Source organism: Panthera uncia, assembly GCF_023721935.1.
Source record: "Panthera uncia isolate 11264 chromosome A3 unlocalized genomic scaffold, Puncia_PCG_1.0 HiC_scaffold_11, whole genome shotgun sequence".
NCBI lineage: Eukaryota > Metazoa > Chordata > Mammalia > Carnivora > Felidae > Panthera > Panthera uncia.
This window is the reverse complement of record NW_026057578.1, coordinates 14115862-14139212: the sequence shown is the minus strand read 5'-3', so window position 1 is coordinate 14139212 and position 23351 is coordinate 14115862. Positions and strand designations below refer to the sequence as shown.

Here is a 23351-nt window from a genome sequence, read left to right as displayed (position 1 = left end):
TGCCATGGGGCTTGGGTCCCAGGCGCGGGCCCTGCCTCCGGGCCACTGATGACCATGCTTCAGGCCACAGTCGTCACTGAGCCCACTGAGACCCCAGCCCTGACCCCTTACCTTTAAAGTCAAACCACCACTTGAGAGAGGGCCTTTGGGACGGGAAGAAGAACAAGACGGTGACAATGGCCACTCCAGTGACAGCATCGGAAAGAAACCTACAATGACAAGGCCCCAAAGCGTGTGACCCCGGGGGCATCGCAGCAGGCCAAAAAGTTTGGCAGATTTGCAAACGAGGATTTGCGGGAGGGAGTTAGGAGCTCTCTGCGAGGGGGGCCTTGTTCCGGGCCACTGGACAGCGTCCTGCCTGCACTCAGCATGGATGCAACTGTCCGTGATGCAAAAGCCTTCTATGCACGGCCCCCCGGGGTACTTAGATGCTGCTGAGACCAACAAATGTTGACCCTCCCAGGAAGAGAGACCTGACCACAGAGGGCAGAATCTGAGCGCCACCGAATACGGGATCTGCGGAGTTCCCGGGGATCACACAACCAAGGCTTCTCTGAGACTCTGTTAGGTATTTCTTCCGCTTCTGCTCGCGCTCCTCCTGGGAGGGGCAGCTCACGGCACGGAGACGTGGCCCGGTCGCGCCAGCAGAAACCAGATGGGGGCAGCCTCACAGCCCCTCGAAATCTAATACCACCTTTCAAGGATCCACATCGCCTCTTGCGGAGACATCAGGCTCACAGAAGTCTCTCGGGGCCACACAGTTTCTATCTCAGATGAGGCACCTGAGGCTCACAGAGCAGAAGCAGCTTGCTCGAGGCCAGGCCATGGTCCATGCGGGAGACGGGCACTGAACCCAGATGCGTCTGGCTCCAAACTCAATGAGGCACAGAGCCACACGTCAACAAAAGCCCTTTCAGTCCACACATTTGGGAAGGAGAGTATTCAAGTGACCAAGAAACTGGAAAAGATGGCCATTATCGCTGCGTTAGAGAAATATCAACCAAAATGCTGCTGGAGTATCATTTGTCTGCTAACAGGCCAAACCTGAAAGGGTGAGGATAGTATCTAATGCGGACGTTGGAAAGCATATACCGATGGTATAAAATAAATTGGTTTAACCTTCTGGAGGGCAGCTGGCAACGTGTTTCAATACATGTAAATACCCCTTGATCCAGTCATTGTACTTCTAGGAATTTACCCTCAGGGAAACTTGACTGTCGTACACAGACTATGAACAGGGATGTTCATGATGGATAAGAGTTAAAAAAAAAAAAAAAAAGGAAGAGTTTTAGTACAGACACGTGTAACTAAATTGTGTACAACAATGTATATATAATAGTTTATCTATAATGAAATGCCCTGCATCTGTTTGTTTTTAACTTTTTTTAATGTTTATTTATTCTTGAGACAGAGACAGAGCGTGAACAGGGGAGGGGCAGAGAGAGAGGGAGACACAGAATCGGAAGCGGGCTCCAGGCTCCGAGCCATCAGCACAGAGCCCGACGCGGGGCTCGAACTCACGAACCGCGAGATCATGACCTGAGCCGAAGTCGGTCGCTCAACCACTGAGCCGCCCAGGCGCCCCTGCATCTGTTTTTTTAAAGATATAAGATAATATCAATCGTTAAGCATTGACATAGAAGTACAATGAAGGTATCTTGCAAATAAAACCTTTTTATTTGCAATATTAGACACAATCCAAAAGGAATTGATTAAATAAATTAAGATGCTCTCCTTCTATAGACTACTATGGAGCATTTAAAAAGAATGAAGTAGGGGCACCCGGGTGGCTCAGTCGGTTGGGCGTCCGACTTCGACTCAGGTCATGATCTCGTGGTTTGTGGGTTCGAGCCCCGCGTCGGGCTCTGTGCTGACAGCTCAGAACCTGGAGCCTGCTTCGGATTCTGTGTCTCCCTCTCTCTCTGCCCCTCTCCTGCTCATGCTCTGTCTCTCAAAAATAATAAATAAAACATTTTGAAAACTTATAAAATAGGGGCACCCTGGGTGGTTCAGTCGGTTGAGCAGCCGACTTCGGCTCAGGACATGATCTCGCGGTTGGTGGGTTCAAGTCCCGCGTCGGGCTCTGGGCTGACAGCCCGGAGCCTGGAGCCCGCTTCCGATTCTGTGTCCCCCTCCCTCTCCGCCCCACCCCTGCTAGTGCTCTGTCTCTCAAAAATGAATAAACATAAAAAAAATTTTTTAAAAGAATGAAGTAGGTCAGAAAGAGCAGGTTGTCCAGGATTATAGTACTGTACTCTCCCAGTTTTTGTAATATGCATACGTGTATGTCTGTGTGTACCTACTATTATGGGCGAGGGTGTGTGTATATCAGATACGTCATCAGACACGAAGTTTTAATTGTGAAAATCTCTTCATTTACAGAGGTTAAATGAAGAATAACTTTTGGTTCTTCAATTCAGCATTGTTTGAATTTGTTATGATTATGCATAACTTTTACGATTAAACAAAAAAGAAAAAAAGCAGATCACAACTTATATGTCTCCTGTGCTCACATTTCTGTTAACAAATCTTCTGTTTAGATAGGTTTCTTTTTAGCTGGTTTGCATATATCTCTGCAATTAGCTTTATTGAAGTATAATGAACATGCAATCAAACGTGCCCATCTGAAGGGTAATATACTTTTGAGTTTTGGCTAATGTATACAGTCCTGTAACTACCCATGGGATTGAGATGGAGAACAGTTCCCAGACAGGCATGTCTCAGTCAGGAAAGATGTGTGTCAGAATTGGAGACTGAGTTTCTAGGTGATTTTCATTTTCTGCTTTGTTGCCATGTTTACAACACCCGTCTTTCATCTGAGAAAAAGAACAAAGCATCTACATCCTGGGAAAAGAAGACAGTGGAAGTAAGAGCCTCTCCTCTTGGCTCGATGAAGTGACATCGTTTCTTCCTTATAACAACCCACAAAGATGAGGACTTTATATCACCCATTTAACCAGGGGGGGAGTCCGAGTCCCCAAGAGTTAGGTGAGTAGAGCTGCTCTATCCAAATGGTAGCCGGCAGTTAGTGGACACTTGAAATCTGGCAAGAGCAAACTTAGATGGGCTGCAATGAAAATACACACCAGACTTTGAGGAGTTAGTGCAAAAAAAGGTAAAAGATCTCAATAATTTCTTATGTAGATCGCATGTTGAAATAATACAGTGGGTGAAGTGAACGATATGACTAGAATTGATTTCATTGTTTCTTCTGACTTTTTAAACGTGGCTACTAAAACTGGAAAATTACATCCGTGGCTCACGTTCTATTTCTACTGGATGGTGCTGATGGGAAATCATGAGCTCTCACCGAGTCCAGAGGACGTATTTCCTATCTACTCGTGTTCTGACGTACCAGAATCTGACGTGGTCGCCTGCTCACTCTTTATTAAAACGCTCTCCTCTCTTGGCCTTTGCTGGTTCATTGCCCCAGGCTTTCCACCTTACCTCCCCGACTGCTTCTCCCCTTTCTCTCCTCCACCCAGCTCCTAAATGTTGGGGGTCCTCAGAATCTTCTGCACTCTCCCTTTACTCTTTCCCTAGCTGGCCCCATCAATTCCTTAACTGGACTTAAATTCCAAATTGATGTGATGACTCCCAGATTTATATCTGCAAGCCAACACCTCCTCCGAGCTTCTAGGCTTACGGTTCCAACTGCCTGTTGCAGTATCTGAAAGACATATCCGCCTTCATGACAAGCCTAACCCAAGAATCATTGAGAAGCCACCTGCAGCCTCCTACAGAATGTTCTTCTCCAACGAACCACCATGAAAGCAGCTGCGGACCATCCATAAATGAATAGGTGTGGCTGTGTGTCCCAATGAAACTCTATTTGCAGACAATCAGCTTTGAATTTCATGTAATTTTCTTTGTCACAAATATCATTTATCTTTTGATATTTAGCCATTTAAAGATGTAGAATGCATGAGCGGATGATGATCTCAGGGGTACGCAATTTGTGAGTGGCCAAGCTTACAAAGCTTGAGCCCAGTTTTGTCTGATTCCAAAGGCAAAATCTCCTAACACGTGAGAACCCCAAACGTTTTATCATCTGAACCTGAATTTTTTGAGAGTAAAGGACAGAGCTGTTTATAGTTACACGGGACAAAGTTATACACCCAGCCACCGCCCCCCTCCCCCCCGCCCCCACAGGTGGCCCATCCCAGAATCTTCCCTATTGGGCTCCACCCCCGGGTCCCCCGAGTCTCACCCAGGGGTGAAGAAGCTGGCCCAGCCAGGGATGAACTTCGGATCCCGGGAGAAGAGGAGGATGGCGAACATGCAGAAGAGGGTGAACACGGCTTGCTCGGCAAACCTGTGGCACAGACAGGCAGGCGCCACGGTGATGGTGGGCTTTGGGCGGACCACAGCGTTGGGAAGGCCTTGGGCAGATGCCCACTGGCTGTGATGGGCCCAGGCCCTGCCTCCGAGAAGCTGCAAGAGGTAATTCACTCCCCAGAGTGAGGGGAAGGGTATCCTGGGGTGTAAGGGATTCCCATCCAGGGGCTTCCACACTCCCCCAGGATCCTTCCTGAGCATCAAACACCACGTCCTCCCAAGCTATTTATATCACTCCCTCTGGGAATTTCCCAAGGTTGGGGGGAGGAGGAGACTCAACAGAGAGAAAGAAAGAGCAAAGGAGAGGCAGAAAAACCGAAAAGAAGGAAACAGCCAAGAGGTAGTGAGACGGGAGCAGTCACACATGCAGACGAAGTTAGATAACTGCATGCACAGAGGGGGCAGACAGACATGGACAGGGGCAGACACAGACAATCCCCCAACGTCCGAGCAAACATCTACCCAAGGTGCTCATCTCACAGACGGGGGAGCAAGGCCCAGAGCGGGTTAGTGCCTTGCCCAAGGCTACACAGGAAGTAGGCGGCAGAGCCAGTCTTGGGTGCAGGCCCCCTGACTCCTAGGCGTTTTCACCACATGGGAAACATGCATTGAAAAAGGTCCCGGCAGCTGCCCGAGGCAGGGGGTACCCCGTGTGCCGGAAGGGAAAGGGTGCTTTAGCCAGGACAGGGCAGCCGATCCCCACCCCAACTACACGCCGAGGGGCTTCCTGGTCCTCAGAGTGTTTGCACAGCACCAGGGCAAGAGGCTGACTCTGTAAACCACCCTCCTACCCTCCACCTCTAGGCTCCCAGGCCATCGTCCTGAGACCTCCCTCCCTCCCGGGACTCAGCCCCTAGGGATCCAATGGTCAGGCCAGGAGGTAACTCTTCTGAAAGTGAAGTCTACACTAGGCTCTCTCCCCACGCCAGGAACCCCCACACCACGCACTTGATGGGCCCCAGGTTCTGGAATTCTTCCCGAATCACTGCTCGAGCCCTATCTTCTGCATCCGTCTTAATCTCGGATTTCTTCTTCCTCCTCCAGCCCCTGGAACAGAGAGCAGGGAGGTTAGGAACAGCCACTGCAAAGGTACGACTAACTTGTCAACGACCCCACCACGCCCCCGCCAAGCCTTGTTCTCTCTGTTCCGGAGACAGAACCGGCTGCCGCTGGGAGTGGCCGTCCTACCCCTGGGGAAGCCTTTCCAAAATCTGTCCCTCCCACCTATAGCCTGGATGGTCTTCTAAAAAAGTGAATATGATCAGAGGACTCCCAGGCTTCTGATTTTGTAGGGGGTCAAACAGTCACATGAATAAACCAATGGAACAAACAGAAAGGCCCAGAAATAGATTGGGGATTTGCGTCTCCGACAAAGCTGGTCTCTCAGACTGGTGTAGAAACGATGAACTATTCAGTCAGTGGTGCTGGACATACGGATCAACGGGATAGAACTGGAAGTGTGGAAATAAACCCGTACTTCCATGCTTAACTGGCTTTTGGCAAGGGTACCATGACCATTCAGTGGGGAAAGAGTAGTCTTTTCACAAATGATGCCAGGACAAGTGGATAGCCACAGGAAAAAGAATAAATGTGGACCCCTATCTCATATCATATTAAAAAAAAAAATAACTCAAAAGGGATCAGACCTAAATATAAAAGCTAGGTGTATACAATTCTTAGAAGAAAACACAGGGGGAAATTTTTCTGGCCTTCGATTTCAACTTCAACTATTTCTTAGAGATAACACCAAAAGCTCAAGCAACCAAAGACAGATAGATCAGACTTTATCAAATTTTAAAAACTTTCGTGTGCCAATGAATGAACAGTGTTGGACACCTGGGCGGCCATCTGGAACAAAAAATGAAATTGGACCCAAACCTCACATCGCACCCTAAGAATAAACCCAAACAGATCAAAGAGTTCAGTGTAAAAAAAAAAAAAAAACTAAATGAAAACATGAGTTTTTTGTTTATTTGTTTGTTTTTTTACAACTCCTATAATGGGGAAATCTTTCTAACCGTAATTGAAAATTCAGGAGCCACATGAGAAGGATTGAGAAATTCATTTACATAAAAATTTTCTTGGGACGCCTGAGGTGGCTCAGTCCATTGAGCGTCCAACTTCGGCTCAGGTCATGATCTCGCGGTTCACGAGTTTGAGCCCCGCGTTGGGCTCTGTGCTGACTGCCCAGAGCCTGGAGCCTGCTTCGGATTCTGTCTCTCTCTCTCTCTCTCTGCCCTCCCCCTCTCATGCTCTCTCTCTCTCTCTTAAAAAGAAATAGACATTAAAAAAAAAAAGTCCCTTCCCCAAGAAGGCTCTCCTGACCTCCCCGTTAGGTGAGAGCCCTCCAGGGTGCACCTTCATATGTCATTGTCTTTTCCTTCACGGCACTTATGACTGGCATTCCTGCTGCCTTTGGCTGCTCCCTGTCTGTCTTCCCCACCTTGAGTGCAAGCCCCCCAAGGGCAGGGAGGGTCTCTGCCCTGCCCACTGCCCCACGCTCAATACCTACAACCCTAGCAGGCACATAGTGGGTACTCAGCAGATATTTGCCGAGTGAAGATGTTGTCACGTCATTGGCCTGAAACTTCTCTGTTACCCAGAAACACCTGTCGCTGAACACTGCATTTCCTCCATCATGGCCTCTTGTGGCTGCATCCCGCAGATGTCTGTTAGATGAAAACAAGTCGACTGGAAAAAAGGGCTCTAGTTGAGGCTCAGTCCTGGGCAGTCTACACACCCTCCCTCATCCAGCCTGTGCTTTTGCTGTAGCTAATTTTTAGCCTGAATCCACAAGTGAAGAAATGAAAAGCTCGGGGAGGTTTACAAAATTGCTCAAGGTCACATGGAAGTGTGACTTCAACTCTGGTGCATCTGAGTCCGAGGTCAGCACTTGCTTCTCAGGGCTAATGCAGGCTTTGAACCCCGAGTCTCTGTTAGGGGGGAGTTCCGGATGGCGTCTGGGTCAAGGAACGCCACGATCAGAGCCTTTGGCTCGTATTTGCTTAATACCTTCCTCCACATAGATTCATCATTGCCGTCTTTAATTATGTATGTAAACAGAACATTTTATATCGCTCCCATCAATGGAAAACAAGAGTCGCTTGTTAGAAAAACGTAATCCTAAAAATAAACACACGAAAGCAGGGCAATCATTACATTCTGCCAGATACCATTGCTGGCTTACGTCTCTGGAACTGACACTCGTTCTTTGTTTAAAAAGCTGGTTCGGAAATGTTAGATAGGTAGGACGGTGTCCTCATCACCCAAGAGACGCTTGCTTCCCTCTATGGGAGTTGATAAAGGGATTCTTTTTCGCACTATATGAGTCGATGTTAGTTAATGCCCTGTGCCACCCCTAATCAGCTCCTGCACCAGGGCCCCCTAAAATGGGAGTACTTAAAGGAGGACGCCAACCGTACCTCCGACGATGGGGGCCATTAACTGAGGGTCTGGGCCTAGCAGGCAGCTCACACTACCCATAATCCTCATATCCCCAGGAGGTGAGGTCTCTGCGACAGTCACCCTGGGAGAAGGTGACATGAGATTAGTGACGATCCTTCGTTTACACAGGAGGACACTAGACTTGAGAAGACCGCTGTCTACCCAACGAGAAGGAAGCGGGGACTCCCGTCAGGCTCAAAGCTCACGGTGGGCATGAGGGTACCTCAGGGTCATTCCCCCATACAGGAAGGAGATCCACAGCCAGCCCGCCAGCAGGAACAGCAGCATGAGAGGGAAGGCAAAAATGAACCAGGAGCCAAAATTCACCACATCGCACTGTGGGAAGAAACTGGAGAAACAGGGGAGATGAGAGCCGGCCAAGGTCAGCCTCGCGGATGCACAGGGCGTATATACACGCAGCGATTTCTCAGCGAGAGCATGGGAGTTTATACATAATAAACAACAGTATGTTTAATATTACCAGTGCGATTGAAAGCATTTCAGTTTTCTCCCCCTACATTTCCCGAGTGTTCTGCAATGTGCCTACATAATCAGAGTAAAGTAATCAAATGTATTTGGGGAGCGAAGGCCAAGGGCGACACTCAGGGCAACCATTCCCCCACCTCCCCACGCTCCTGGCTAGAGAATCAGAACCCCGCATGATTTGGCATTCATTTTAAATCCTCTCCCGCCAGACCAGAAGGTCCAAGCTTATGCAGTCAAACGCTGTGTGTGATTTGCATGTGATTTACAAGTAATTTACCCCAAATCCTTCACATTTGATATTTTTACTTCTGCCTCCAGCATTTTTTCCCTTAATTTCTTTTCAAGTTGGAACAAAGTCCTGCTCGTATCAGGGTGGGCAGGCAGCCTGAAAACCCTCTGACAGCAACGGCCCCCACCTGCCCTGCTCCCCCCTACCCTGCAACTCAGCATCTGCCCCGGAAGGCCCCAGAGCCCACATCTTTCCTGCTCAGCCCAGGGATGCGCTCCAGCTTTGTCCTCCCAGCCCATACGCCCTTTTGCTGGTACTTCCTTCTAACTGAGGGCACTAAAGGGCCCAACTCAGCTTGTCCCCACGTGGCAAGCAGGACCATGTTGGCTTTCCGTTTTGCAGTCCTTAAAAACAAAACAAAACAAACAAAGCCACAGACCAAAACCCACAAGGCATGGCCAGGCCTGCTCAAAGATGAAAAGACAACCCAAGTCGTGCAGCGGGCTGAGTCAGTTGGGAAAGTGCTGAGCCCTACCCTCATCCCTCCTAAATCCGAATCTCTGCAACAGAGACCCAGGCACCCCGGGAGGGTGACTCTGATATGCACCCATGGCTGAGAATCACTGGTTTCTATCACCAGCTTTTAAAATCAAAAGGTTTCAGGACCTGAGAATATAGTGGAAAGTTAAGGTTTTAAAATCGGCTCCGGGGGCCCGTAGGCGGCTCAGTCGGTTAAGCGCCTGACTCTTGGTTTCGGCTCAGGTCATGCTCTCGCAGTGTCGTGGGTTCGAGCCCCGTGTTGGGCTCCTTGCTGACCGCATGGAGCCTGCCTGGGGTTCTCTCTCTCCCTCTCTCTCTGCCCCTCCCCCACTCGCACTCTCTCGGTCTCTCTCCAAATGAAAGAAAATTGGCTTAGGAGGTTAAAAGACGGGTGTGCTCAGAATCTTCCACGAAAACCACTTTGATGGGAAGTGATAGCAAACCTCCTCTCAGGAAGACCATCACAGCCGGCTTTCCCCCATCATCTCAGGAAGTCCATGATTCTTGGACTGAGTACCGGGTAAGGGAGCTGGCCCGCATTTGGGGCCATGTTGAATATTAAATACGTCTGTTGTGTGTGTTTGCCAAATGCTTACACTTGCGTTCACGTGGACTAAGTGAACGTATGATGTTCCCTCCCTTTGCAGAGGGATCTTAGAATCCTTGCCTCTCAGATTCTGGAATCTGAACATCGTAGGAACGGAATCTGGCAATACCTGGGATTGCTTACATCTTCAAACCCAGGGGCTTGGGATCATGGAGTTGACAAGTCATATGCCATCTGAGAATCCTTCTCTTATTCTTCCGCCCTGACAGACGGCCACCCAGCCACTCTTGGAACAGCTCCGGCAATGGGGAGACTAGCTCCTGGCAGGGCTCGCTCCACTGCTGGCCCGGGGGCCTGGTTGCAGAGCTTCTCCTGGGACCTTACGGCCACAACCATGGCCACAGCCCAACGCCTCCAGTGGGGTTGGTTTTTAAACAAAAATTTTTTTTAATGTTTTTATTTATTTTTGAGACAGAGACAGAGCATGAGCAGGGGAGGCACAAAGAGAGAGGAGACACAGAATCTGAAGCAGGCTCCAGGCTCTGAGCTGTCAGCACAGAGCCCGATGTGGGGCTTGAACCCACCAGCCGTGAGATCATGACCTGAGCCAAAGTCGGACGCCCAACTGACTGAGCCATCCAGGCGCCCCGGGGTTGGTTTTTCAAAGCCGATGTCACATCATGTCGTTCCTTCGCTCTCAGCTTTGCACTGGGCTCCCCCTCTCACTGGCAGCAAAAGCTGGGGTCCTAACAACTCACTTTCTGTCCCCCCACACTCCCTCCCCTCTGCCTTCTGCACTCCTGGTCTTTGTGCCGTTCACCTTTGACCACGCCGGTTATCCCTGTCTGGAATGTTCCTCCTTCCTGTGCTCATATAACTTCTAGGTCCCAGATGTCACCTTGCTATAGAGGCAGCACATCCCTGACCAGCCTCTGTAAAATAGCACCCACTCCTGTCCCTTCCGCACCCTTCTCCCGCTTTATTTGATTCCATAACTTATCACATCGTTGCATATGTATCCAGCTGCCTTTTCCTTCATTGCTTGTCTCCACCACCAAAATGGAAGTTCCCCAGCGCGGGGCCTTCTCTGGGCTTGTGCACTGCTGGGTCCCCAGAGCCTGGCCCATAGAAGGCATTCGGTACATATTTCCCCGAATGTTGAGTGAAGGAGAGGAGGAGGGGTGGGAGGAGCAGAGACCCCCGTGCCCCGTGGAGCACCTGCCTTTACCTTTTGAGCTGGCCAAGCAGGATGAGGTTGGGGGCCGTGCCCGTGAGGGTGGCAGTGCCCCCAATGCTGGCTGAGTAGGGAATGGAGATAAGGAAACCCTTCCAGATGTTCCTGCGGTATTCCCCCTCCTTCTTGCAGTCTGCCAGAAGATCCAAGGGAGCCTCCGCCTCAGGGCAGTCTTTGCTTTAAACAAACCCAAAGAGAAGCCATTCAGAACACATTTCAGAATTTCTGGCCTTCTGGGGGAGGCGGGGAGGGGAAGCTTCGCTTGGGTTGGGAGAACTAAGTGGTCTTTCTAGAAGGCAGCTTGGCACAGGCATGGAAAACCTCTAAAGATGTGCAACCCTTCGGCTCAAATGTTTTACTTTCAGAATTAATCCCAAAGAAATAATTGGGCAGGTGCCTCAGGCGTGGGTATGAGTTCACCACGGCACTAAATATAGTTTACATTACAAACAACCTTAATCTCCATCCAAAGGGGATTCGATAGATCAAAACGATCCTCTTTCTGGATGGAACACCAACACAGCTATTAAAAATGATGAGCTAGGGGCACCTGGGTGGCTCAGTCGGTTGAGCGTCCGACTCTTGATTTCGGCTCAGGTCATGATCCCAGGGTCGTGAGATCGAGCCCCACGTCACTGTGGAGCCCGCTCAAGATTCTCTCTCTCCCCCTCTGCCCCTCTCCCCTGCTAGTGCTGTCTCTTTCTCTCAAAAACGAAAACAAAAAAACCCCCACATGATCTAGACGGATGTTTATTAGGATAAAATATGTCCATTATATAAAGTGAAAAAGGATACGTAACTGCACTGTTTAATTTATTTTAAAAATATTCATATATTTGATGAATACGTGAGTATTAAGAAAAATTTAGAATGGTATACACAAAGTTATTTTTAAGGTGCCTTTCTTGGGCGTGAAATTATGGAATTTTTTCCCTCCTTTATTCTATTTTCTGGGTTGTTTTTCTGGTGCAGTTAAGAGGATTGGGAAAGAATGAATTTAAGAATTGTTCATTATATAATTAAAAGATAATGGCGTTGCCATAAATTTATTGAGGTGAAAAGATGCTGACTACGTTCCATTAAGTGAGACAGCAGGTTACAAAAGAGTATATACAGCATTATCAACGTTTTTATTTTAAAAATGCATTTATATACATAGAGAGGCATCCAGAAATAGTCTAGAATAGTATTCCCTTAACTGTTTTAATCTGTCTTTGGGACTGAGATGCTGGGTACGTCTTTCTTTTTGTCTAAGAGTATTCTTTTTCAGGGTGCCTCGGTGGCTCAGTCGGTTAAGTATCTGACTTGGGCTCAGGTCATGATCTCACGGCTTATGAGTTTGAGCCCCACGTCAGGCTCTGTGCTGACAGCTCAGAGCCTGGAGCCTGCTTTGGATTCTGTGTCTCCCTGTCTCTCTGCCCCTCCCCTGCTCACACTCTGTCTCTGTCTCCCCAAAATAAATAAACATTTAAAAAAAGAGTATTCTTCTTCGTTGTGCAATTACAAAATTTTTCTAAATGAATGACATTAACAATTGTCCCTCTATAACCGATCAATTTTTTTTTTTTTTTAAGGAATCAAAGATACTTCAAATATCTTCTGGCCTTAATTGTTAATGAGAAGCCCCTTATCTGGAAGGCAACTGGAATATGATTTGGGGTCTAAAAGGAAGGGAAGACAAGAGGCGGCTGGAGACTGATGTCATGGCCTGACTTCTCAGGGTGAAAGTCCTGGCAGGAACTGTGGGTCCCCAGGCCTAGGGGAACAGACTCAGCCTCACAATGAGAATGGGGAGCAGAAGGGGCTTTAGGGTTCACCTCGTTCAAGCACTTCTTTGTTCAGTTGGGGAAACAAAGGCCCAGAGAGGGGACTTCCATTCAATGGATATGGAGCCCCCATCCAATGGATGGGGTGTTCATTCAGTGGACACAGAGTTCTAGAAGAATGAGGACTGAGTCTTTTCCCATAGATTCAGCACAAGCTCTGCATGGGCAGATGGCCCACACAGATTCCTAGGTTGCATGTATTAGTGAGTGGCTGGGCCACTCACAGAAACCATATCTCAAAGCTGGACTCAAAGCCCCCGGATATGGTGCCAGGAAGGAGCGGAGGCCACAGAATAAGACAATCAGACATAAGATCATGTCTCTCTTCTGCCAAAAGCCTCCATTGGCTCCCCTCTCGTTCAAAGTCAAGGCCACATCATTAGCCTAGGACGTCCCTCACGGTCTGCCTCTCCACCACCACGCAAGTGATCTCTCGGACCCCGACTGCTGCCATCCACTCCACCAGCCATACTGGCTTCCTGGCCGCTTTGGACTCTCAGGACCTTTGCACCTGCCGGCCCCTCTGCCGAGACCGCTCTTCCCATGGGGCCCCCATGGCCCTCACCTCCTACAGGTGTTTGCTTAAGTGTCACCTTCTGACCACCTATTGGTGGATGAAACCAACCTGACTGACTTGTCCCAATCACACAGCCGGCGAGCCGCAGAACCAGATCCAGAGTCAGGTCTGCAGGGCTCCCAGACCCCAAGCTCTTAAGCACGCTGCCAAATACAAAGGACATCGGGCACTGAACGCGCCATCGAGGCGGAGAGGCTTCCTTAGTCACACAGCTGTGAGGATTGTGATCGTCTCTTAGGATACTTTTGCCTTTAGAGCCTCTTGACCCCTGTCTGCGTGCTTCTCCTCCTTGACCATCTCGTAGCTGCGTGCTCCCGCTCGGCTGGCCCCTCCTCTCAGATGCACCACCGCACCAGACCTCTAGGGACCTAATGTGCTCCCCTGCCCTTGCCGTCCACATTTGCCCTGGTTTTTGTTTTTTGTTTTTTGTTTTTTTTTTTTTTTTTGCCTTAGCCAAAAGGGTGAATGGTAGAAACTTGGGCACTAGGTCATTTGGAGAATGACCAGGGGAGGATTGCTTGCAGCACTGAATTCTTGGTCATCATCTCCTCGGATCAAGCACTGGGTCCTCTATCGAGTGCACCGGGAACTCACTCTTCTGTGCCAGCAAGAAACTGCACCTCCGTGGGCACCGCGTGCAGCCCGTTTCTCCGCACAGCAGCTGGGAGGGAAGAACAGGACGTCTTTAGTGGAATGTGGTGAGTGGATAGGAGTGTTCCTATTCTTGGCGTCGTCAGCGGAAAGGGCTTCTTCGGGTTCCCCTCCTATACCGTTAATTGAACTTTTCAAAAAGGCACCTGAGATTCCATCCTTCCGTCCCACCTACTCCTATTCGGAGATGGTCCTGGGCCTGTGGACGGGGGTGACGCTGCAAGTCCTCTAGACGACTGGTAACTCAGCGCCGGACTCCCCTGAGCTGCCATTGGCAATGGGATGTTTACGAAAGACTAGCTCTAAGTAATGGGTCAGTCACCCTGCTCTCCCATACATGCATTCATTCATTCATTCATTCAGTATTTGTTGAGCACCTACTATGTGCTATTGGCTATGAGCTTGCAGTACACGGTGAATAATGTAGAACAGGCTCCCGGCTCCCAGGAAGGTTATATTCCAGAAGGGGAGACAGACAAGCAATGAAGAAAGAACATCTCAGGTCGGGATGTAGGAGAAAGTGGGTGGTGTGATGGAGAGTGATTGCCGAGTCGGGAGGGGAGCAGGTGGGCGGCTGTGACCAAGTCGACTGAGAAGACACCATGAGCTGATGGCAGCTGATTTGAGACCTCAAGGATAAAAGGAGCCAAGAGGAAAAAAAAAAAAAAAAAAAGGAGCCAGTCACAGGAAGAGGATTCTAGGCAACAGGAGCAGCAAGTGCAAAGGCCCTGAGGTGAGAATGTATCTGGTGTGTTGAGAAGAAGGGAGAGCAGTGGGGCTGGGGCTGGAGGGGCCTAAGTAAAGGAGAGAGTGGCAGGGGGTGAGGTGAGGGAAGGAGCGGGGGTGAGGGAGCAGGGGCAGGAGGTGGGCTGGGTCACGCGGAGGTCTTGGGGCTCACAGTAAGGACTTCGGCGTTTATGCCCAGTCAGATGTGAGCAGAGCCAGGGGAGTGTTTGAGCAAAGGGGAGTCAGGACAGGATCTGACTTCCTTTTAAAGATACCCCTTGCCTAATAGGTCAGTCTCCCTGGAAGCCTTCGATAGTGTTTTGGAGACAAGAACAATTGAAGGGATTAAGATTTTTTGCAGCTGAAACCATCACCAAGAACAAGAGAACCTATCTCTGGGCATTGAGGGTGTGACGGAGAGCCGAACACACAGGTTCTGGGTTCAGATCACGGATCCATCACTTACTATGGAAGCTTACAGCAGTGGTTCCCAACTGGGGCCGATTCTGCCACCGAGAGACACTGGGCAACGTCTGGAGACATTTTTGGCTGTCGTAACTGGGAGTGGGAGTGGGGGTGCCTGGGTGTTACTGGCATTTAGTGGGTGGAGGCCAGGAACGTTGCTAAACATCCTCCTGCACACAAGTCAGCCCCCCCCCCCCCCAAAGAATCATCCCACCCAAAACGTCACGGTGCTGAAGTTGAGAAACCCGGGTTTGGAAAAATCTCTTAGTCTCGCTGTACCTCAGTTCTTTAATTCATAAAATGGAAGTAATAATTCTAGAGTTGTCAAGAGGATTAAGGAGCTGACTCATTTGCTATAGACTGAATGTCTGCATCTCCCCCAGCCTCGTATGTTGAAACCTGACCCCTGCTGAGATGGTACTAGGAGGTGGGGCCCTTAGGAGGTGATTACGTAACAAGCACAGAATCCTCACGAATGGGATTAGTGCCCTTGTAACAGATGCCCCATAGAGTTCCCTTGCCTCTTCCATCGTGTGTAGACAGAGAAGACGGCCGTCTACGAATCAAAAAATAGTCTCTCACCAGACAACAAATTTGCTGGCACCTTGATCTTGGACTTCCCAGCTTCCAGAACTATGAGAAATAAATACCCAATCCACGGTATTTTTGTTCCAGCAGACTGAATGGACTAAGACACCATTTAAAGCAGGGATTGGTGGGGCGCCTGGGTGGGTCAGTTAAGCGTTTGCTTTCAGTCAGGTCATGATCTCATGGCTTGTGGGTTCGAGCCCCACAATGGGCTCTGTGTTGACAGCTTGGGGCCTGGAGCCTGCTTCAGATTCTGTGTCTCCCTCTCTCTCTCTGCCCCTCCCCTGCTCATACCCTGTTTCTCTCTCTCTCTCAAAAATAAATAAACACAAAAATAAACAAATAAAGCAGGGATTGGCACATTTCTTCTGTAAAGGATCAGGCAGTAAATATCTTAGTTTTGGGGGGCCCATACGTCTCTGTCGTACTCAACTCTGCCATGGAATGGCCACAGACAATACATAAATGAATATGTGTGGCTAAACCTTTAGTTTTGGACGCTGAAATCTGAAGTTCATACGATTGTCACGTGTCACAAAATATTCTTTTGATTTATTCAACCATTTAAACATATAAAAACTATGCTCGGTTCATAGGTTGCACACACACAAAAAAACCAGGAGGCGGGCTAGATGTAGTGAGCCAAAGTTGACCAGATCCCAACTGAAAGAATTTAACGGGAATCTGAGCCCTAGCAAGGATTTAGTAAATGTGGGTTACTCTTGAGAAAGAATAAGAAAGCGGCCCCTGACGTCCAGAACTGGTCTGGCCCAGATTTGCCATGTGTTCTCTTGTTGGAGCTAAATCATCTTACACTTTGCCAACATCAGACAGAGTCACTCTCTGAGACTTGATGAAGTGAGACAGAGCAAGGACACTGCATAATCTTGTCACAGCACAAAGCCACTTGCCGCCACAAAATGCCAAGCACACCCTCTCTTGCCGAATGAATGGCTGCTACTTCTTTACCTGCAGAATTGCCCCCGACTCCTGATGTCATTCAATCTAGAGCAAGGTTCCTTAGACGCCCACAAATGCCTCAGCCAAAGCCCACAGCCCACGAGAGGTCTTTTGTAACGCGTCTGACGGAGGCCATCGCGGCTGCTGGTGGCTTGTGCTCTCTCACTGGGGCAACCAGAATAAACTCCGGCTGTTTAACTGCAGATGTGCGTTTGGGAGGAAGGGTCTCGGCTCCAGCCCCAGCTCTTGCCCTGTTTCACTATGTGCTTGGGGAAGAAGTCCCTTCCCCTCTCCGCGCTGGGCTGTTTCTTCCCTGTTGGTATTTACAGGGAGTGGGATCTGTGGGAGCTGTCATTTTACCAAGGCTGGACCTGCTGATCGCCAGCAGAGGTCCAAAGGCTGAATGCAGATCGGCTCACCCTGGGCCACGGGGACGAGGGTTCCAAGGCTCCTATGATGGAGCAAACCGCCACATCCAATGAGCGGGGCCAGAGGCCAGGGCACTGAAGCAGGAAGTCAGGGCCGTTAATAGGACACCTACGATCGTGGGCAAAGTCGCTCCCCAGGGCAAGGCCAGACGTGAAGAACTCGGACCCAGTAACCCCCCAGCCCCGACTCACCTCTACCTTCCTCTGTACCCTTCACTTCCTACCCGGGTTGGGACCACAGCTGCCACACGGCATCTAGACCTCAGCAGAGCTCACTAACGTCTCAGGCACAACCCAAGGCAGCTCTGGGCACCCTTGAGGAATGGCAGAATTTCCTAGAAGTGTCCAGGCCCCACCCTAGAAGCTCTGGTTTAGCAGCTTGGGAGAGGAACATGGGCTTCGGTATTTTTTAAAAGCTCAGCAGTTGATTCTTTCGTGCAGCCAGCATTGAAAACACTCACCCCAAGTTATAGGTGGGGGAGACCGCCCACAGCCTCCGAGGGGCCTGCGCTTGCAGGCAATCTGCTACAGTCCCCACCTGGCCCCTGTCACTCATCTACGGAAGCTGGCGGCCACCAGCAACTGAGCTGGGGGGCCCCAATATGAGACCGTACCTGCTATTGGCAAGGCAGAGAAAGAAAGCTGTGCAGGTACAACAGTAAACAGCAATTCTCAGTATAGCGCACGAGATAAGGAAGGAGTTTTACCTCTTTATACAAGTCAGCAAGATGAAAAACTTATATGCCGAGCATCATTTTCCTCATAAGTGTGATGATAATAAAACCCATGAGGATGCAGTTGAAACACACACACACACACACACACACACACACCACGAAAAACCAAGATGCTGAGTGTTCTTAACTATTTACCCAGGGTGCACCCCCGTGCCTCCTGTGACCACAGTGATCCAGGCGACCATGCGCAAATCGGCCAGTGGGGGCCAGGTCTCCAAAATGGCTGGCCGGTTAGGAGCTTGGAGCTTACGTAAGGTCTTGCCGAAATAACACCAATCCCTGAGGGACCCAAAGAACTTTCCCATTTGCAATCTTGCAGCCGCCTCAGAAGAGCCTGGGAGAGCTAGGCCGTTTCTCCCGTCCTCCTTTCATCTGGGGAAACTGAGGCCCGGAGAGGCGGCTTACAGCCTGGATCATGATGACCCAGTGGGTCAGTGGCAGAGTCAGGCTTGTTCCCAGGACCGCTGATCCCCCACCTCTTGAATCTTGCTCCATTTCCAACAGCGCCCACCTGGCTCTGAGCAGGTCTCACCTGGCACAGCCAACTGTGTGGATAGCATGTTCTTGAAGCCTGGGATATTCGGGAAAGATTTCTTGTATCAAATTCGGTATCTTGTATCAAAGCCCCCCAGGCTTGGGCAGGTTGACATCCACTAATTCATTTAACAGTTGCAACAGTCTGGGTAATAAGTATTCACACCCCATTTCATGGAGGAGGTTCCAAACCCACTGAGGTTTGGAACAGTGATGTGACTGGGGCACCCGGGTGGCTCAGTCGCTTAAGCGTCCGACTCTTGATTTCAGCTCAGGTCATGATCTCACGGTTTGTGGGATCGAGTCCCATGGTGGGCTCTGCGCTGACGGTGTAGAGCCTGCTTGGGATTCTCTCTCTCCGCCTCTCTCTCTGCCCCTCCCCTGCACCCTCTCTCTCTCTCTTTCTCTCAAAATAAGTAAAGAAAAACTTAAAAAGAACAGTGACGTAACTGATCCATTCATTCATTTATTCATTAACGCCACACAATTATTGAACCCCTACTACGTGCCAAACAGCGTTCTGGGTGAACAACACTCTACCCGTGTAGGTTGTTCACGGCAACGGGAAAGACTGACGCAAGCCGCCATGGGGCTCGGGGTCCGTGGAGGAGACGGGTAACAAACAAATCCCTCTCCACTAGAGGTTCAAGGAAACTTAAAGGTGCATCAAGGGGTAGGGTCGTATCACCTGCTCCTCCCCTATTCCTGGAAATCTTACAGTGATTTTTATACAACCGCCATGTATCAACCACATCCTGTGCGCCAGGCTCTCGAATCTCATGCCAGCTTCCCAACGATATGTACGAAATGGGAGGTGTCCTCATTTCACAGATGAGAAAAGGGCCTCGGAAGGGCCCCCCCCCCCCCGCTTCTGGCCTCGTGAATGAGGAGTGAAGGAGGAGGGCAGTGCTTAACCTAGCCTAAAACATTGCTTTTTGAATGACGTTATCTTGAAGGATGGTAAGCCGGCCTCATCTTTTACAATCGTAGATTCTAGATTCAGACAGAGCTCAGCAACTAACTAACCACGCTGCTTTGGGCAAATCATTTTGCTTCCCTGAACCCCAGTGTCCTCCTCTGTCAAATGGGGCTCACCTGCCTCTTGGTACTGTTATAAAGAGTAAATGAGCTAACGAGTATGAAAAATTAAGCACCACGTCTGGCTGGTGGGTCTTCAAGAAATGAGAGCTCATATTATCATCTTTGTGGTTGCTTTGGGTGTCCCTCATGGACCTAGGTCCCCCAGGAGCCTGCTCCCCCCCCGTCCTGGCCCACTAACAGTCTCCACTCCCTCCTCCGCTGTCCTCACTCATGGCCTGCCACCAGGACAGGGCACACAGACTGGGTGGAAGGGAACATCTCTCTTTGCACTGGAATTAGCCTTCCTTGAGGACTCAGGGCTGATCATTAATCAATCCTGCTCTCTGATCCTACCACTTGTGAAAGTAGGTATCTGCCCCTGCTTCCCAGGGTCTCCTACCTCCTGACATCCTACAGCATATGGGAGAAGATTCTGGATTTCGCCTTGCACCCAACACTGTGTGTGACTGTAGGCAAGTCCTTTCCCCTTCCTGGATCTCAGATTTTTCCATCTTTATAATGAAGGAAATGGCTCTCTTTTTTTTTTTTTCCTGGCCACTAAACTCTTGGGGGAAAAAAAAAAATCTTGTGTACAAGACAGACTAGCAGAGGTTAAGAGTCCAGGCTCTGAAGTCAGCCAGCCAAGATTCAAAATACCAGAGCCCCTGTTGTGCAGCTGTGTGACCTTGGAGGCTACTCTAGCCTCTTTTCTTAAATTGCTTCCTCAGTTGCCAATCTGCTAAATGGAGTCAATGCTGGTTCTACGTCATTCAGATGTAAGGCCCCCAAGAACCCTGGCCTGAAGTAAGTGCTCAGGAAACATCTGTGATCGTTCCTCGGAAGCCCAGCGTATAAAACAGAGGAAGTGGGGAAGCCGGGATAGAAGTCGGAGAAGGAGCTGAGTCACCATTCCAGGGTGACCGTGAGGCAGTTCTCTTGAAGCCCCAACGCCCAAGGGAAACAGTCCGAAAACCGATGAAGCCGTGGAAGTGAGCAGACTATGGCCTGTGGGTTGACTCTGGCCCGCTGCTTGCCAATTGAGAATGGTTTTTACATTAAAAAAAAAAAATTTTTTTTTCAACATTAACTTATTTTTGAGAGACTGAGAGAGATACGGCGTGCATGGGGGAGGGGCAGAGAGGGAGAGAGAGAGAGAGAGAGAGAGAGACACACACATACAGAATCCGAAGCAGGCTCCAGGCTCTGAGCTGTCGGCACAGAGCCCAACGCGGGGCTCGAACCACGGACCGTGAGATCATGACCTGAGCCGAAGCTGGACGCTTAACTGACTGAGCCACCCAGGCGCCTGGAAAATGCTTTTTACGTTTTTAAGCGGCTGGAGAAAGTCAGCAGACTTCATGATGTAAAAATTACACAAAATTGTAATTTCAGCAACCATAAATAAAATTTCAGTGGAACCCAGCCACACCCGCTTATTTACATATTGCCTGTGGAGGCTTTCTCTCTGCAAGGACAGAGTTTGAGCAGTAGTGATGGTGTGGCCAGCAAAGCCTGAAATATTTACTATCTGGACACTTACAGAGTAAGTTTTCTTTTTCTAAAAATGTATTTAAAACATTTAAAAAATTTTTATTTATTTTTGAGACAGAGAGAGAGAGAGAAACAGAGTGCAAGCAGGGGAGGGGCAGAGAGAGAGAAAGAGAGAGAGAGGGAGACACAGAATCTGCAGTGGGCTCCAGGCTCCGAGCTGTCAGCACAGAGCCCGACGCGGGGCTCGAACTCACGGACTGTGAGCGGAGGTCGGACCCAACCCACTGAGCCACCGAGGCGCCCCCACAATAAGTTTTCTGCCTCTTGTTGTAGAACATCTCTTCCCTTCCACCTGGAAGATTTTGACCTGGCAGAGATCCCGGCTCTGCTACTTTACCAACAGTGTGATTGATTCGGGACCTGTCACCTCACCTCTCTGAACCTCACCTGGAAGGTACTTCTCATCGTTCCTAGCTCGCAGGGCCGATGTGGAAATAAAATAAACAAAACCCCTCATTGCATCATAGGCAGATACTCATACCACAGTAAACGAGATGAACTTAGACGGTGCATGGATCACTGTTTAGATTATTAACACACATATTAATTTTAACACGTATTCAAAAAATATACAGCTAGCACTCAGAGCCCCGGGGTTCACGAACGGCGTTGGTTGTGTTATCCGGGAAAAATGATCCCAAGCTCCCCCATCTGTCACTCAACATGTGGCTTCCCAGGTGGCACCTCCCACCCCATCTCGAGGTCAGGTCCCATTCCAGCCAGCAGGAGTGGAGGGCAGGAAGGGCAGGACCCGGGAGCTGCAGGCACCATCCTGCTCGCATACCATTGGTCAAACTTTGTCACGTGACCACGCCTCATTGCAAGGGCAGCCAGGAAATTGAGCTTTTTCTCTGCAAAGCCACGTGCCCATGTGGGGGGTTCTATCACTAAAAGAGCAAAGGCAGACGCAATATTGGGGATGAACTAGAGATTTCTGTCCACACATGAACTGGTTTAAAGCTTCCTTTTAAACTGCATTTATGTAAATAAAAAGGAAGACATTTTATTTAAAAAAAAATTTTTTTTAACGTTTTATTTATTTTTGAGATGGGGAGAGACAGTGCATGAACAGGGGAGGGTCAGAGAGAGGGAGACACAGAATCCGAAGCGGGCTCCAGGCTCTGAGCTGCCAGCACAGAGCCCGACGCGGGGCTCGAACTCACGGACCGAGAGATCATGACCTGAGCCGAAGTCCGCTGCTTAACCGACTGAGCCACCCAGGCGCCCCAAAAAGGAAGACATTTTAAAGCAGACAGAAGAGGGCAGCTGCTGCAACCAGGAGGGAAAGATCAAGGGAATCACAGAGATGCCAGCGAAAAGTCCTGGCATCTTTGTGTCTCTGAATCAATCCTGGAATTGCCTCTCTCTGACTTCTTTTCTTTATTTTAGAGAAAGAGAGAAAGAGTGAGTGGGGGAGAAGGGCAGAGGGAGAGAGAGAGGGAATCCCAAGCAGACTCCACTCTGAGCAGGGAGCCTGACCCCGCGACCCTGGGATCATGACCTGAGCCAAAATCATCTTGACTGAGCCACCCAGGCACTCCACCTGACTTCTTGATATTTGAGGAAAACAAACCGTTATTTTTCAAGCCACTTGTAGGTAGACATTTACCTGCATTCTCACAGATGCAGCTGGTCCCATGGGTAAGATAACACATGCTGGAACCGGACTGCCGGGGTGCAAGGCTGGGCTCGGCCATTCATCTGCTGTGTCCTGGGGAAGTCACTTCCCCTCTCTGAGCCCTTGGTTAGTCATCTAAGAATCCAGCGGCTACTTGTATTTTCTTAAGAACACAGTTTCCAGCATTTGAGTGAATCACATCCCATTCTCACTGCTTATTGTACAAGGCCGTTCTTTTGTTTTATTTCTTTTGTTCTTTTTATTCGGTTTTTTTCTTTTTTTAATGTTTATTTCTGAGACAGAGAGAGAGAGAGAGAGAGAGCAAGCACAAGCAGAGGAGGGGCAAAAAGAGAGAGAGAGAGAGACCAGAATCGGAAGCGGGCTCCAGGCTCTGAGCTGTCAGCACAGAGCCCAACACGGGGCTCGAACTCACGAACTGTGAGATCATGACGTGAGCCGAAGTCGGATGCTTAACCGACGGAGCCACCCAGGCGTCCCTATTTACTTCTTTATTTAGTCCCTTTGGTTCCCATTTCCCACTCCCATCCTTCCCAGAGCAACCGTGCTGATGTGTTTAATCTGTAGTCTCTCATCCGCTTATGTTCTTGCAAAGTGGCCCCTTGCGTGAAGTTTTAATTTACATAATGGCATTGTCTCCTGTCTCTCATTCTGGCTTCTTTCAATCCCAACTGTGTTCTGTGAGATCCGTTTCTAGAACGAATTCTTTGCTCCTAAAAGCAGCATGGGGCTCAACAGCACGCACTTCACCTTCCCCTTTATTGGTGATTGCGT

The 23351-nt window shown here is 49.5% G+C and overlaps 1 protein-coding gene across 1 annotated transcript in view; it reads right to left on the bottom strand.

Moving 5' to 3' along the window:
- Positions 1-23351, bottom strand: part of SLC13A3 (solute carrier family 13 member 3) — a 74089-nt gene that overhangs the window by 19303 nt on the left and 31435 nt on the right. The window contains exons 4-9 of the mRNA XM_049649928.1: positions 13816-13882; positions 10813-10995; positions 8006-8131; positions 5287-5385; positions 4211-4315; positions 112-209 (exon numbers count right to left, since the gene is read on the bottom strand). Coding sequence (XP_049505885.1) covers positions 112-209; positions 4211-4315; positions 5287-5385; positions 8006-8131; positions 10813-10995; positions 13816-13882 — 678 coding nt within the window. The remainder of the gene's footprint in view (positions 1-111; positions 210-4210; positions 4316-5286; positions 5386-8005; positions 8132-10812; positions 10996-13815; positions 13883-23351) is intronic.